The 16,778-nt window shown below is 44.9% G+C and overlaps 1 protein-coding gene across 7 annotated transcripts in view; it reads left to right on the forward strand.

Annotated features, from left to right (window-relative positions):
• Positions 1–16,778, forward strand: part of WDR60 (WD repeat domain 60) — an 80,674-nt gene that overhangs the window by 35,634 nt on the left and 28,262 nt on the right. For 5 of the 7 annotated variants that reach the window (XM_021936496.2, XM_031664967.1, XM_031664966.1 and 2 more), the window contains 6 exons: positions 1,197–1,299; positions 6,536–6,665; positions 8,685–8,796; positions 9,936–10,024; positions 12,826–12,955; positions 16,235–16,407. In XM_021936496.2, coding sequence (XP_021792188.2) covers positions 1,197–1,299; positions 6,536–6,665; positions 8,685–8,796; positions 9,936–10,024; positions 12,826–12,955; positions 16,235–16,407 — 737 coding nt within the window. Of the gene's footprint in view, positions 1–1,196; positions 1,300–2,941; positions 3,943–4,467; positions 4,864–6,535; positions 6,666–8,684; positions 8,797–9,935; positions 10,025–12,825; positions 12,956–16,234; positions 16,408–16,778 lie in introns of those variants that run through there. The other 2 variants (XM_021936495.2, XM_021936494.2) reach the window with 2 other exon arrangements.

Below are 16,778 nucleotides of genomic sequence, written 5' to 3' on the forward strand. Positions count from 1 at the left end.
GTTACTCATTTTCTACATTTATGCTTAGTGTTATTTCTTCATTAGCCTCATTTACAAGATTAGAATTTACAGCTCTCAATATAAGAGATTATTTTTGGCGTATTTCTTATTTGAAGGAGTTATTCACTGCCATAGACAAAGCTGGAGCTGCTTTCTTGGCCCTGTTTCATGCTGAGCTGGCACCGGTGGACGGTCGTAAAGGCTAGCACAGCACTGATGTCGTGGTCTGTGCTGAAGCAGGAATCACGGAGCCGTGCTGACCCCAGGGTTTCAGATAACTGACTAGCTGTGTGATCTTGGGCAGTTACTTAACCTCTCTGTGCCTCATTTTCCTTAACTGTGAAATGAGCCTCAGACTTTCTTTAGGGTTATTGTGAAGATTAAACAAGCTAAACATGGAAGTTGCTTAAAGGAGTGGCAGTCTCTGCTCACTGCAACCTCCATTTCCTGGATTCAAGCGATTCTTCTGCTTCAGCCTCCCAAGCAGCTGGGACTACAGGCACCCGCCACCACACCTGGCTAATTTTTGTATTTTTAGTAGAGATGGGGTTTTGCCACATTGGCCAGGCTGGTCTGGAACTCCAGCCCTCAAGTGATCTGCCTGCCTCAGCCTCCCAAAGGGCTGGGATTACAGGCATGAGCCATCACACCTGGCCAAGTTGTTCATTCTTACATAATATGAACCTTTCCCATCAGCCTGACAATTTGATAATCTAGTCACATCTTTAGAAATTTTAGAAATTCTTCTGAGGAAGCTCATGCCTGCATTCTCTTTTGTTTTGTGCCCTTTGACATATTAAGTAATTGATTCAATATAAATTTGCACTTGTTTCTGTTTTTTAGCAATTTTGTATGCCCTTGTTCCACTTCCCTTACTAAAAGATAATCTTTGGGTTTTTTTGCAGAATGGGCCTAGAACTGCATCTTTTGTGCATTTTTAAGTATTTCTAAAACTCTTTAATAGTGTGAGTGATACATACAATAGATTATCAGTAAATTTTGCTTTGTTGCCTGAAAGTTTTAGATGAAATAAGCAAGAGAGATCTCTTAAATGCTTATGGAAGATGTTTGTTGTTAGTTGAAGCGTTTGTTGACTATAATTGTTATATACGCCTATAATTGTTTACTCCGGATATTTTTTTGCTTGGAAGACATATTGCAGTGTTGCAAAAATAGTGTTTTTCTCCCTCATACAGATACAAACAGTTCCCCTTCCAGAGCCTCCGTTTGTGGAATTTTTGTGGATTTTGCCTCAGCTTCACACCGTCAAAAGAGTCGGACTCAGGCCCTTAAGCAAAAGTAGGTGTATTGGGAAAGCAGCCAAAGGTGTTCAGGGCTTTAGCATACTTTTCTTTCACATACTTTTAAAAACTCGAGTTTTAAGTTGCATTTTTACTACTGTCTTTTGGGCTATATGACTTAATTTGTACTACACTTTTCTTTGTGTTGATATCTTATGTTAGTAGAGCAGGTGTGTGAGCTGCTACGTACCATGTGCTGATGTTGGATGTTTGTCCTTACATTTGTGGTGGACAGTTGGAGCTACCCTGGGAGTAAATTGAGAAATTTGTAAAATTTAGAAATCTATAAAAGATATATTTTCAAGTCAAGGGTCTATCGTACTAAGCCCACATATGACTGAGGAGTAAATGAAAAAAATAAAGATTTTTTTTTTTTTTTTTTTGAGACAGAGTTTCACTCTTGTTGCCCAGGCTGAAGTGCAGTGGTGCAATCTCAGCACACTGCAACCTCTGCCTCCCAGGTTCAAGTGATTCTCCTGCCTCAGCCTCCTGAGTAGCTGGGATTACAGGCGCCTGCCACCACGCCTGGCTAATTTTGTGTTTTTAGTAGAGACAGGGTTTCTCCATGTTGGTCAGGCTGGTCTCGAACTCCCGACCTCAGGTGATCCGCCTGCCTCGGCCTCCCAAAGTGCTGGGATTACAGGCGAGAGCCACCGTGCCTGGCTAAAAAATAAAGAGTTTTAAAAGTGGGTTTAAAATCTCTTATCACCTGGCTTAGTTCATGGCCTTAATAAGTACTCAATAAATATTTACTAAATGAAAAAATCAATCGTTAATAATAAAAGTGGCTGGGCATGGTGGTATATGCCTATAATCCCAGCACTTTGAGCACAGGAGTTCAAGACTGGGTCTGAGCAACATAGTGAGACGCACCTATGGTCCCAGCTCCTGGGGGGGTGCTGAGGTGGGAGATGGTTTGAGTCTGACAGGTCGAGGCTGCACTGAGCCGTGACTGCACCATTGCCCTCCAGCCTGGGTGGCAGAGCGAGACCCTGTCTCAAAATAGAAAAAATAATAATAATAGTAATAAAGGTAACAGTTTTCACAGCAGTTTTGCTACCCTTATATTTTGGGTCTCCTGTGGAGGTAGCAAAACTAGTTTCTGGCCCCATGGCTTTTTTTTTTTTTTTTTAAACCTGATTCAGGTTCTCAGAAAAGTACATATGGTTTAATGCAATTTTTATAAACCTAGAAATAAAGCTAGACAGCATGTTGTTTAGACTCATATAAATATGAGATAAAATTATATTTTGAAAAACAAGAAAATGATAACCACAAAATTCAGTCTAGTGATTGTTGTGGGCAGTGGGGCATCTGGGAATGTGTCAGGGAGGAGCCACTAAGTAGATGCAGGTCATTGGTTGCCTTCCCTTCCTTTCCCTTTCCCTTCCCTTTTCTTTATTTTACGTCTTCTGCTTTTGAGACAGGATCTCGCTCTGGCACCCAGGCTGGAATGCCATGTCATGATCTTGGTTCACTGCAGCCTTGACCTTCTGGGCTCAGGTGACCCTCCACCTCAGCCTCCCGAGTCGCTGGGATTACAGGTGTGCACCACCACACCCAGCTAATTTTTATATTTTTTTATGTAGAGATGGAGTCTTGCCATGTTGCCCAGGCTGGTCTTGAACTCCTGGGCTCAAGCAGTCCACCCACCTCAGCCTCCCAAAGTACTGGGATTACAGGTGTGAGCCACCGTGCCTGGCTGGTAATCTAGTAATTGGTAGTTTTCTAGTTAGGTAGGTCCTAGGACCTGTTAACTAGATTGATATATAGTGTGCAAGTAGATTATATTGAATCATAAATTATATTAAATATTTCAAAAGAAAAATTTAAGAAATGAAAGGCTGAAACATAAAGGGATTGATGATAAATAAAAGTAAAAAAGTTTTTGAGAAAAACGTAGGAGTCCACACTTTATAGGAGTGTGGATGAGTTCTGGCATTTGTGTGTTGTAAGGAAATACAGAGAAGAAAAATAGTATAGAGGAACTTTTACTACTAGATCTACATTTAGTAAATCCACTTGAAATCTGAGGGAAAACAGATACCTGCTTCACACTATACCCAAGATATATTCCAAATGGATTTAAAAAAAAATGAAAAAAAAAAAGAGCATAGATAGTGTAAGTGCTTATTTCAGTGATAAGAAAGGACTTTCTAAGAATAAAAAGAATAAAAATGAAAAAAAAATTACTGGAATGTACCTCAAAAATTAAATTTCTGTAAGGTACAATTGTCCATAAATTTGACAAAATGTAAAGGTAATTAACCAATTGGGAAAATATATTTGTAAAATATATGATAGAGACTTATTATCCCTAATGCATAAAATGTTTTTATAATTTAATAAGCAAAGTTAAATAGCCCTAGTTAAAAATGGGCATAGATCATATAAGACTTGAGATCCAGTTACGAAAACAAAAACTAATTTGGGCATTAAACAGAAGGATGTGACACAGGGAGTGAATTCCGTAGGTGTTGGAAGAGCTGAGCTTCAGCAGGGCCCAGGAGCAGCTCAGAGATTTGGCGCAGCAGGAGCCACCACTTCCCCTGAGCCGGAGAGGCTGGGCAGTCGGGAGCCGGAGCCATGGCTGGCCTGCTGGGGCCACAGGAAAAACCTGTCAGTGGCTCAAGGTAGAGAGGTAGGGAGAAAAGTAATGTGTTTGCTTATTTTCTCTTACATTATTTCCCCAGTCTCTCACCACATGGTCCCAGGTTGGTAAAGGGCACAGAGAGAATTCACATCAGAGAAAAATTAGGCTGTCAGTAAATGTGTGAAAATATATCCTGTCAGAGAAAAGTATATTGAAACAATGGGATGAATTTTTCTTTTATGGAATAGGCAAGGTATTAAAAAATGATAATACTTAGGCCAGGCATAGTGGCTCACGCCTGTAATCCCAGCACTTTTGGAAGGTGGAGGTGGGCAGATCACCTGAGGTAAGGAGTTCGAGATCAGCCTGGCCAACATGGTGACACCCCGTCTCTACCAAAAATACAAAAATTAGCCGCGTATGGTGGCACATGCCTGTAATCCCTGCCACTCGGGAGGCTCAGGCAGGAGAATTGCTTGAACCTGGGAGGTAGAGGTTGCAGCAAGCTGAGATTGCGCCACTGCACTACAGCCTGGGCGACAGAGCAAGACTCCCTCTCAAAAAAAAAAAAAAAAAAAAAAAAAGATAATACTTCAGTACTGATGAGAATGTAGAGAAAAAGCTTGCTTGAAACAAATTGGTATAACCTCTGCATAGGCAGCTTTCTATCAGGTATGAAATATAGCTATCAAAATGATGGATACTCTTGAGGATATAATGTCATGAAAAATGCTCCAGTGATACGAGAAAAGCATCTTAAAAAAGAATATGGAAGGAGCCCTACTTTCTTGATGGAATAACTTGTATCAGAGAAATCCTTCAGCTAAAACAACTATAAAAGTTGGATTTAAAACAACAAAAACACCCCAGCTGATTAAATATACCGGGAGCAACCAAGGCCGCTGGGCCCTGAAGAGCCGAGGTCCTGGAGAGAAGGGACACACGCAGGCGATCGCTGTTTCCACTCAGGTTTGCATCTTGATTTCTCAAGACAATAGAGTGAAGCAGAAAGAGAAGGCCTGGAGCATGTGACGTTCGCACAGGGTCGAGGGGACGAAAATGGAAGTTGAGGACCTTCCAGTGGGAGAATTTCTGATAAAACATCCCAGGCTTTGGTCGAGCCTCCTGCAGGCCTGTGCTCTAGGAAGCAGGGCAGACCTGGTGGAGTGTGAGGAGAAGGAAGGGGGGAGGAGGAGGAGCAGAGAGCAGACCCGGTGGCCGAGGCACCTCGATGTTGGGCGGGTCGTTCACTCGCTTATTCACTGTGCATTCATTGAGCACCGGCTGTGTGGAGATCACAGTAAAGAAACAAAAATCTCTGCCCTTGCAAGTTTATATCCCAGTGAGGAGTAATAAACAATAAATATCTTAAGGATTTGACCCCGGGCACACTAATGTTAGGGTGAAACTTTAGAAAGGAAAGGAGAAACCAGCACAGGCGATTGAAAAGTAACCGTTTGTGAAGCAAGAGGAAGCCACGTGGGTGCGGCATTTCGGGGCCTGTGGGCCGAGGGCGATTGGCTGTGTCAAGCCTGTGGGCCGAGGGCGATTGGCTGTGTCAGGCCTGTGGGCCAAAGGCGACTGGAGGACGATGGGCTGTGTCAGGCCTGTGGGCTGAAGGCAATTGGCTGTGTCAGGCCCGTAGGCCGAGGGTGATTGGCTATGTCAGGCCTGTGGGCCAAGTGCAATTGGCTGTGTTCGGCCTGCGGGCGGAGGGCCATTGGCTGTGTCACACCTGTGGGTGGAGGGCGATTGGCTGTGTCACACCTGTGGGCGGAGGGCCATTGGCTGTGTCAGGCCTGTGGGAGCTCAATTGGCTGTGTTAGGCCTGTAGACCGAGGGCGATTGGCTGTGTGAGGCCTGCGGTGGGAGGGCGGTGGCATGTCCAGGCCTGTGGGCTGACGCGGTGATTGACTGTCAGGCCTGTGGGCCGAGTACGATTGACTGTGTCAGGCTGTGGGCGGGGAGGGCGATTGGCTGTCAGGCCTGTGGGCCCGGGAGGGAGCGATTGGCTGTGTCAGGCCTGTGGGCGGAGGACGATTGGCTGTGTCAGGCCTGTGGGCAGGGCGTGATTGGCTGTGTCAGGCCTGTGGCAGAGCGGGATTGGCTGTGACAGGCCTGTGGACGGACGGCGATTGGAGCGCCATTGACTGTGTTAGGTGCTGCCTGCAGGTCAAGTCCTGGGGGAAGCACGGAGGTTGGCTGTGGCCTGGAGAAGAGCGTGGCCCAAAACCCTTACTGGCCTCATGGTCTGACCATGGCGCAGGTGATGGGACAGTCAGAATGTCAACTCCTGAAGTCGAATTGGTGCTTATGAACATCCCAGGCATACATGTTGTGTGACTTGACTTTGTGTTAGCTCAGGCGTACGCATTAGAATGGTCACACATCGGGTTCTTGACACACACACGAAGCAGTCGGGGAGCAGGATCACCAGACGCCAGGGTCACACGCCGGGTTCCCACGACTTTCTACTACTCAGTTATTTTTAACTGTTAAATATCTCAGAGTCACCCCAGACTGAAGCTAGATTTCTGACAATGACATGCATTTAACTCTCTAAGTTTACTTCTGTTCTCCCTATACTTCCCCACGTATATTATTCAAGTTAATTTTTGTCTTGTTTCCAATTATTTCAAAGGATGCGAAGTACAAAACTGCTTCGGCTCATTGACTTAGATTTTTCATTTACTTTCTGGCTCTTGGATCTACCACCAGTAAATGAATATGACATGTATATCAGAAACTTTGGGAAAAAAAATACCAAGCAGGTAAATATGAGATACGTTAACTAAGTGATAAAATGCAAGTAAAGTCTAATAGGATAACTTTGTGTCTTCCTGAATATTGTTCTGCAATATTAGAACTTGGGGATGGTCTGTGAAGGATACAAGCTTAAGGAAAATGGGGACCCATCTTCACATGGGGCCCATTCACCCAAGAGGCCAGGCACAGGCAAAGCCGGAAGTACCCCAGAGCCTTCAGGAGTGCCTGAAGGAGCTCCAGTGGGTGATCTGCTCGGAACAGGGAGAGAATGGCTGCTGTCCTGACCTTAGAGTGAAGCTTTTTGCTGTGCAAATGTTTTATTTATTTATTTAGAGACAGTCTCACTCTGTTGCCCAGGCTGGAGTGCAGTGGAGTGATCTTGACTCACTGCAAACTCTACCTCCCAGGTTCAAGTGATTCCTGTGCCTCAGCCTCCCAAGTGATTGGGATTACAAGTGTGAACCATCATGCCCAGGTAATTTTTATATTTTTAGTAGAGACGGAGTTTCACCATGTTGGCCGGGCTGGTCTTGAACCCTGGCCTCAAGTGATCCACCTGCCTTGGCCTCCCAAAGTTCTGGAATTACAGGTGTGAGCCTCTGTGCCCAATCTATTTATTTATTTATATTTTTAATTTTTTTTATTTGTATAAATTGAGGTCATACAAGTGCAGTTTTGTTACATGGATCTGTTGCATGGTGGCGAAGGCAAATGTTTTATTTAAAGTCTAGCTAAGTGTCCGGTTTGGATTTGTTTCTTGTGTTCCAGGTGAGTGTATAGCAGTCCTACTTGTCTGTTTAAAATTCTTATAATTGAAGAATTTCAATGTATACGATACTTCTGAAGGTTTTTATCATGTGGACTCACTTAAAATTTTTTTAAATTAAATTTATTTATTAGAGACAAGGTACTAATCTATTTATTAGAGACACCCCTAGGCTGGAGTATAGTGAATGTTCACAGGTGTGATCACAGGACACTGCAGGCTCAGCTTCCCCCATAGCTGGGACTGCAGGCCTGTGCCACCATGCCTAGCTTTGGACTCTCTCTAATTCAGATTATACCTGTTTGATTCTGGGACTCTCTTCTCTCATGGGTCTCTCAAGGTGCTCTGGTGTATGGCGTTCCTGCTCCCTGTCTGCCTTATCTGCCTGTCTGTTCCTCAGTTTCCAAGGCCCGTTTTCTGGGTGAACCCTTCCTAGTGACTTATATTGAATTCTTTCTCCTGTTCCAGAGTTCCTACAATTTACTATTTCATGCAATTTTGTACTTCCCTGTAGTATTTCCAATCATTAATTCATTATGTAATGGTCTCACTTCACAACAAGGTTCTAAAGCTTTTGAAGTCAGACGTCCTATCTTACATTTTTCTTACATTCCTGATAATGGTACCACCAATCTTAACATTGTCTAGTTGGTGCACTCAATAAAATCCTTTTGAAAGGAGGAAGGTCACGGGATGAAGCTGAAGAAGCTGATGGCTTTTAAATTTTTAAATTTAAATTTTTTTTTTAAGAAACAGGGTCTTGCTCTACCACCCAGGCTGGATGGAGTACAGTAGCAAGATCATAGCTCACTGCAGCCTTGAACTCCTGGGACACTGACAATATTAATCCAGTTTTGCAGCTGATTCACTCTGACCTTAAGTAGATTATTTATCTTTGGTGATTTTCCTCATCCCAAAGCTGTTAGTAACAAAACTGACTTCACTGAAGCATGTACCTTTTGAAATAGATATGTGGTTTTGAAAAACCAGCATGTTCTAAGAAAATAGGATGTGGGCAGGTGAGGTGGCAGTATTTTCAGACTAAAGGGAAATCATTTGGTGAGACTTTTTGAATACACTTTTGAAAATCAGACCTGTATGTATCTGTATCGAATGTTTAAGCACAGTTGTCTTTGCATGATTGTTCTTTATGCTTTGATATTTACTTTTGATACACGACTCTCATTATGAACTTAGTAATGACAAATTGCTCTGAAATTGAAACCAATGTTAATTTTGGCGTATTTTTGTTTTTAAGGCATATGTTCAGTGTAACGAAGATAATGTTGAAAGAGACATTCAAACGGAGGAAATAGAGACCAGGGAAGTGTGGACCCAGCACCCAGGAGAAAGTACCGTTGTATCTGGAGGTAACATCTTGCTCTTGAGTGTTGACCATTGACTCTCTTTACATTCTTTTTTGTTTTATTTTTACTTATTCCCTTTCTGGTTCACTCTCATTTTGTCTTTCTCTTCTGTATGGTTGTTAGCATGTGACAATATCAGTACCCAATTTTCTTTTAAAGAAACACTAACTACCAGCCACAGAGCTGCTGAGCTACAAGGGGAAGGAAACCTGCTCTTGAGGCCCAGTCTGCGCCATTGCCAGGATTTATGACAGATTTTATTCCTATGTAGAGGGAGAGATTCCACATTCCAAACAACCAGTGTGTCCCTGGATCTTTGGAGCATACTGTGCTTTTAACTTGGGGGAAGCCTATTCTCATGAATATAGAATTTTTATATTTTAAGTGCCGTTTGCAAAAATGTTCCATCAATTTAGATTGAAGGTCCCTAGAATGTATAGTTTCTGCTAAGTACTCTGGAGCGATGTACATGTTGAATGCTTTACTGGTTTTTCTCAAGGAATTGCCTCTGTATGTCAGGGATGTGTATTATCCGCTTTTCTCAGGTAAGCCTCACCTTAAGAAAGTAATATACCTAAACTTACATGATAATTCAGTTGATTCCTTTGAATGTTGTTTTGTTTTGTTTTGTTTTGTTTGAGATGAAGTCTTGCTCTGTCACCCAGGCTGGAGTGCAGTGGCACAATCTGAGCTCCCTGCAACCTCCGCCTCTTGGGTTCAACTGATTCTTCTGCCTCAGCCTCCCAAGTAGCTGGGACCACAGGCACCTGCTATCACACCTGGCTAATTTTTGTATTTTTTAGTAGAGATGGGGTTTCACCATGTTAGCCAGGCTGGTCTTGAACTCCTGAGCTCAGATGATCCACCTGCCTCGGCCACCCAAAGTGCTGGGATTATAGGCATGAGCCACCATGCCTGGCCTGAATGTTTTTCTAAATACATTACAGACTTCTATAAAACAATATGCAATTGTTTTGGGGAGTTAATAGTAGTAAATCTAGAGAGTATAGCGTGAAGTTTTCTACCTTTTCCTTCTAGGACTCTTAATGTTGATTTGTTACGCCTGTTTGAACTCTAAGATGTGTAATGCATGACTGTTTTAGAGTCAACTTCGTTGATTTTTTATAACCTGTTTTTTTTAGGCAGTGAACAAAGAGATACCTCTGATGCTGTAGTTATGCCAAAGATTGATACTCCAAGGTTATGTAGCTTTCTGCGGGCGGCTTGTCAGGTATGCTCAACCTATAACATGTTGTGTTCTCTGTGTAAGTGCTTTAAGTTTCATTCTCTATAGAAACGTAGGAGCTTTTAAGATCTTAAAAGTCTTTGTAGCTTGGATAAATCAGAATCAGTTATTCATTTTCAGGTATTATTTTCTTAAAAATTATCAGTGGTACATTCATAAAGCCCTTGTGGGCAGAATGACACTGGGTAAATGTATATCACTAAAGTACTATGTATGTATTTGGATTGTGAATTTTATTATTAATTTCTTTTTTTTTTTTTTTTTTAGACAGAGTCTTCCTTTGTCACCCCGCCTGGAGGTCAGTGGGCGCATTTCGGCTCACTGCAAGCTCCGCCTCCCGGGTTTATGCCATTCTCCTGTCTCAGCCTCCCGAGTAGCTGGGACTACAGGCACCTGCCACCTCGCCTGGCTAGTTTTTCGTATTTTTTAGTAGAGACGGGGTTTCACCATGTTAGCCAGGATGATTTCGATCTCCCGACCTCGTGATCCGCCTGTCTCGGCCTCCCAAAGTGCTGGGATTACAGGCTTGAGCCACCGTGCTCGGCCTATTAATTTCTTACATTTTAAAACAACTAGAGACTAACGAGCAGACGTGAAGTTGGCAAGGCAAGCATAAATCTAGGGTATTTGAAAATAATAAACTTCTGATTTTATAGGCTGATTTATAAACGGAAAAAACTTTTAAATCCATACAAAGAGACATGAAACAGTCCTGTGAAGCTGCAGGTACTTTAGTGATTATCACCTCATGGCCATGGGTCTCGTCTGACCCCCCTGCCCACTCCACCACCCACCCCATCGGTTACTTTGAAACAAATCCCAATCATCTAACTTTGCCTCCAAATAGAGTTCAGTATGAATCTCAAAAAGCAGAGAATGTCTAAAAGAGTAATTAGTAATAACTTAAAATGCAGTCAGCTGTGAAGTCGGCATTCACATTTCCCCAGCTGTCTCATCACTTTCTTGTATGGAAGCTTAGCACTTGAGTCTACTGCAGCACTGAAGTGGAACATTGTGAAACTTTGACACGCTGATTGAGATTAAAGATGATCGTGAAACCTTGACACACTTGACATTAAGGATGATTGTGAAAACCTCAACATGCTGGTTGAGATTAAGGATTATGAAACCTCGACACGCTGGTTGACATTTAAGGATGATCGTGAAACCTCAACACGCTGGTTGACATTAAGGATGATTGTGAAACCTCGACATGCCGGTTGACATTAAGGATGATCGTGAAACCTCAACACACTGTTGAGATTAAGGATGTTTGTGAAACCTTGACACGCTGGTTGAGATTAAGGATGATCGTGAAACATCGACATGCTGATTGACATTATGGATGATTCTCAGACACTAATCTGAGCACGTGGTGGTCATGTAGTCACTCTGTTGCAATTATGTAGGAATCTATGGTTTACGAAATGTGATTATGATTTTACACGATTTATGATTTGTATCACATTTTGTTTTAGTGTAAGTTCTAAGTGTTCTAGTTCTAAGTTCTAGTGTAAGTTCTCATCTCTAAGATGAGAGAGCGCTTGGGTGCAAGGTGAGGTGGATAGGGAAGGAGGGAGGACAGAGGGTGACCAGCCTGGGGCCATCCCTGAACTCACAGCTCTCCTGTCTGGTCTGTGGCCTGGACACACTCCTGCAGGTCCTCAGTAAACACTCCCTGCCCTCCGCACTCCATCCTTTATCTCTCACCAAACACTCCCTGCCCTCCGCACTCCATCCTCTACCTCTCACCAAACACTCCCTGCCCTCCACACTCCACCCTCCACCTCTCACTAAACACTCCTTTTCTTGCCCGTTCCCATCCTGTGATCTCTCACTTCAAATCTCCTGCCTTCCATACTCTCTTCCCGTCAGTTCTCATTAACATTTTCTTCCTTCTTCCCACCCATCGTGTCAGTCCTCACTACAGGTTCCCTTTCTGGCACGAATCCTGTCAATTCTCACTCAGTGTTTCCTGCCTCCCGCCCTCCTGTTCTGTCCGTTCACATGAAACCTTCTCTGCCTTCCTCACTCCCGTACGTTCGGCTTTCACTGTTTCTGCCTTCGTCACTCTCACACAGTCAGCTCTCACTCAGCATTTCCTATCTCCCACTCTCCCATATTCTGTCAGTTCTCACTCAATATTCCCGGCTGTCCTGACCCTGAGTGTTCAGGTCATGTCAGTTCCCACTGAACACTTCCTGGCCCCAGTTTTTACTACGCAGCCCCCTCTTCCTCACACAAATCCTGTCGCTTCTCACTGAACACCCTCTGCCTTCCTCACTTTCCTTCTGTTAGTTCTCAGGAACATTTCTAGTTCTTTTTCCATCAGTCCTGTTGTGTCTCCCAATCTCTCTCTGCACTGTCAAATCCTAAGGATGCTCCTGGAACGATGACAGTGTTTTACCACTCACTCTGGCTTTTTACCGAAACCCGGCGAGAGAGACTCAGTGGGTTCACGACTGTTCTTTACACTGCTTTGTTCATTTATAAATGCTGGATATCCAGCCCTTCCTCCCACGGTGATTTTTAGCAGTGTATGTGGCATGAAAAACAACATTCAGGGCAAATGATGGTTCTCTTGTGGAGTTTGTTTTAGTTAATCTTACTGTATTAGTTTTCAGTATTGTGCATAAAGGACCATATCGTTTTTCTTGTAGTTATGATAGTGTCGTGGATCTAGGCAGTTATTTGCAGATCTGGATAAGATGAAAAGGTAATTTTTTTTGGGAAAAGACAGTCCTTCGTAAAGTTTTTATTAAAGACTCCTCACTTCTGTCTGACAGGTGATGGCTGTTTTGCTGGAAGAGGATCGCTCGGCAGCTGAACCCAGCTGGCATCTTAGGGCTCAAGACAGGGCCCTGTCTTTTAGTGACAGCTCATCTCAGCTGAACACCAGCCTGCCATTCCTTCAAAGTAAGAGGCTGTTCTCAACACGGTTTTAAATCCAGTGACTAAACATTCGTGTTGAAATAATAATTTGTAGTATTACATTTTATTTTAATGTGATGGGGTTTACTGTACATAAGATTGAGAAAGACTGAGTTTCTGCAGAATTCCAAAGTGAGTGGTTAGTTTTTCCCCCTTAAGTGTGTGTGCTAAATTTGTGATTAAGGATTTTAATAAGATGAATAGAAGAGGGATCCACAGTAATGTAAACAAGTGAGACTGTTTAAATGAATGGGAACTGAGATTTTCTATGTGTTTGAAATCCTATTTTCTTTTCTCTTCTATTTATTCAGTTTCTTTTCATGAGATAGAGTAGAAGAAATAGTTGGACGAGCATGAGAGAGTGTTCAGGTCAAAATTGTGTTAATAGTTTAGACATAGATACGAGTAAGATGCTTAACATTTAGTGTAGATAGAATTAGATTTTTAGGTTGATCCGTGGTTATGGAACATAAAACGGGAAGCAAAGCCCAGGATCTCAAACAGAAAGTGCAGTTGCATGTAACTGTTTAATCACTTCAGACAAACTGCATTTGCAAGACCAAATTTAAATTTCTTGAGCTAGTAACCTCTTTGTCTCTGAAAAAGTGACTGTCAGGTACCAGAGGGCAGCCATGGTCCCGGTTTTTGTGGAGAACCAGCAGGGGCGGTGTGTGTGGCCGTCCGCTTGGCAGCAGGTGCAGGGGTGCTGCAGGGCAAACGTGCTTCAGGGCATGTGTGAGGCCAGAGCAGTTGGTGCCACTGTTCTAGGCATTTCTTCCATCCTGCCTGCTATGCAGAGATTTCAGTTTAACAAAAATGGCATTGTTAATTTAACAAGTCTTCACATTCTTTGAGAGAGTTTTCTTTTCCTGTTAGAAAAATAATAAATCTCTGTACCTGTGTAATTCAACACATCGGCATCCACACTCCCACACCCAGCACACACCAAGAAGGGAACCGAGTGTATGCGGCCCCCAGAGAGCTGACGCTGAGCAGTGACAGCAGGTGCATGAGAGCGGCAATGGCGCCACGGCCTCCATTGGAGAACACATGAAGTGTGTGTGTGTACTACAGTGCTGCGGCCTCCGTCGGAGAACACATGATGTGCATGTGTGTACCACAGCATGCGGCCTTTGTTGGAGAACACGTGAAGTGTGTGTGCATACCACAGTGCGCAGCCTCTGTCGGGGAACACGTGAAGTGTGTGTGTGTGTGTGTACCGCAGCGTGGCCTCCATCAGGAACACGTGAAGTGTGTATGTGTGCTGCAGCGCGTGGCCTCCATCGGGAACACGTGAAGTGTGTGTGCGTACCGTAGAGCCGGGCTTCCGTCAGGGAACATGTGAAGTGTGCGTGCGTACCGCAGCACCAGGCCTCCGTCGGGAACACGTGAAGTGTGTGTGTGTGTACTGCACTTCCCACATGTTCAAGGAGCAGAAGGTCTTGTTTGCTTATTTTTGTGTTTTGGTAAAATGAATATTGAGATAGCAGAAGGAACATGAGACTCCAAGAGAAGCATGAGATGGAATGTGTGGGTTGTCTCACCCTGCAAATCCAGGATTTGACTCACATTAGATTCTGATCTGTGATCAGATGTAGAGATCCTTCAGCCTTCCTAGGGTCCACCCAGTACCCTCATCACTATTAAAACACGCGGCAGAATGATGCAGCCGGCGAGTCGTCCCCATCACTGTTAAAACACGCGGCAGAATGACGCAGCCAGCGGGTCGTCCTCACCACTGTTAAAACGCGCGGCAGAATGACGCAGCCGGCGGGTCGTCCCCATCACTGTTAAAACACACGGCAGAATGACGCAGCCGGCGGGTCGTCCTCACCACTGTTAAAACACACGGCAGAATGACGCAGCCGGCGGGTCGTTCATCTGACGAATGTTCCATAGGGGGTGCCATGCCCTGGGCACTGTCAGGGAGCTGCAGTTCAGCAGTGAGTAGGACGACAGCAACTCTGCCCTCCTGAACTTGTGTTTCGGCGGGTCAAGTAGACTCTGCACTGGTTACACAGGTCAACATACAGTCTATCCGAGAGGGTTAAGTTCTAAGGAGAAAAATACAGTTCTGATAGAGGAGGCCTCACTGTGAGTGAAAACCAGACAGAGATGAGAGAGGGGCCACAAGGAGATGGGAGCTTCTGGAGGAGGGGCCACATGCACACAGGCCTCAGGGGTGGGCACACCTGTGCCTTGGGGAGAAGCGAGGAGACCACGGTGGCCAGCGGGAGGTGAGGTCGGGGCAGCGATGGGTCAGGCCTTGGTTGCCATCATAGTTCCGCTGTAACAGGAGGTACATGTTCCTAAAAGTCTCTACCTTGTGGAAGATTGCCAATAAAAACCAGAGGGCTTAGGAGAAAACGGGGTCAGGTCACAGCACTCGAGAACCTCATCCCACTAAAAACATCTATTAAATACGGCACCTGGAAGAAGACCTGACGCTTGCTGGTGGAAGTGGCCCCAGAAGGCTGCAGCTATGAGCGATTGTGATGAGGTAGAAAGAGGGTTCCCTGGAATCGGAGGGGACGTCGTGACCCAGGTGTGGATGCTGTGGGTAGCAGGATGTGAACTGTGGGGCTGAGAGGTTTGTGGCGTGTGCGTGTGGCCGGGGTTGACCGGGTACTGCTTTCCACATTGACTTGGCGCCTGCCAGTGGCGCGGTCCGGTTCTTTGACTGAAGTTATCGCCAGTCGTGGACTTCCCATCCTTCTATTTCATGAACTCCATCTCCATCTTCTGCCGATGTGTGGGAGCCGCTGGCACGGCCAGCAGTGGCAACAGTAATGCTTTGGAGTGCAGTCCCTCGCCAGGTGGAGCAGCGTCTGGAACGGCGCTCAGCCCCGCGCAGCCTTTGAGGAGAGCAGTGTGCCACGTGGTGTTCCAATGCTGAAACCCCTGCAGCTGGTGTATTAGCCATGTTCTGAAGCAGAGGGGTGGCCAGGCTCACTCCATGCCTCCCAGCTCTGAGATCCTGACTCCTGGCATGTGGTGGGCAGCTGGTTTCTGTGTGAGTCGTTAGTGGAGCCACAGGTGTCCTGGGCTGCATGCTACCACGTTTTAGCCAGACTGTGAGGTCAGCTTGGACAGAGTGTTCGGGCATAGGCTGTGGCCATTCATCAAAACCTATGTTTCATGTATGTTGGTTTTGAAAGGACCATGTTTGTTTCTTCATGAAGCTGAATTTTTTTTTTTTTTTGAGTATTCGGAAGTGTGTTAATTTAGCTCACTAAAATGTGAACATATTTTTCTTCTCCCTAGATCGAAAAGTATCCTCCTTGCACGCCTCCCGAGTTCAGAGGCAGATGGTGGTGTCCGTTCACGACTTACCCGAGAAGGCCTTTGTGCCCCTGCTGGACAGCAAATACGTCCTCTGTGTGTGGGATATTTGGCAGCCTTCAGGGCCACAGAAGGTTCTGATATGTGAGTCCCAGGTACAGCTCAGGAGGAGAGTCGCGCATTTGATGGGAGGATGGGCGGTGGACAGAGTGTGAAGGTGCAGGCATGGGGAGAGGCGCAGGGACAGGAGGTGGGTAGGAACTTACGGGCCATTCTCTGCCTCTCACAGCTGGCTTCAGCTGTGCTGTGGGTTCAGTGAGACGCGTGGGTGTGCTTGTTTTGACTCTGGAAATTCGTAGTTCAAAATGAGCAAACGAGAATTTTCAAAGAGCACCCCTTTAGGTCAGCTGAGAATTAGGAAATGGAGGTAGTTATAGGCTGAATGAAAATACTGGCCACGCTCGGCATAGCTCTGGGGCCCTCGATGCCTGTTTTTCTGTCTTGCACTGTTTCGGTCCTGAGTGTT

The sequence above is a fragment of the Papio anubis genome, chromosome 4, assembly GCF_008728515.1.
Source record: "Papio anubis isolate 15944 chromosome 4, Panubis1.0, whole genome shotgun sequence".
Taxonomy (NCBI): domain Eukaryota; kingdom Metazoa; phylum Chordata; class Mammalia; order Primates; family Cercopithecidae; genus Papio; species Papio anubis.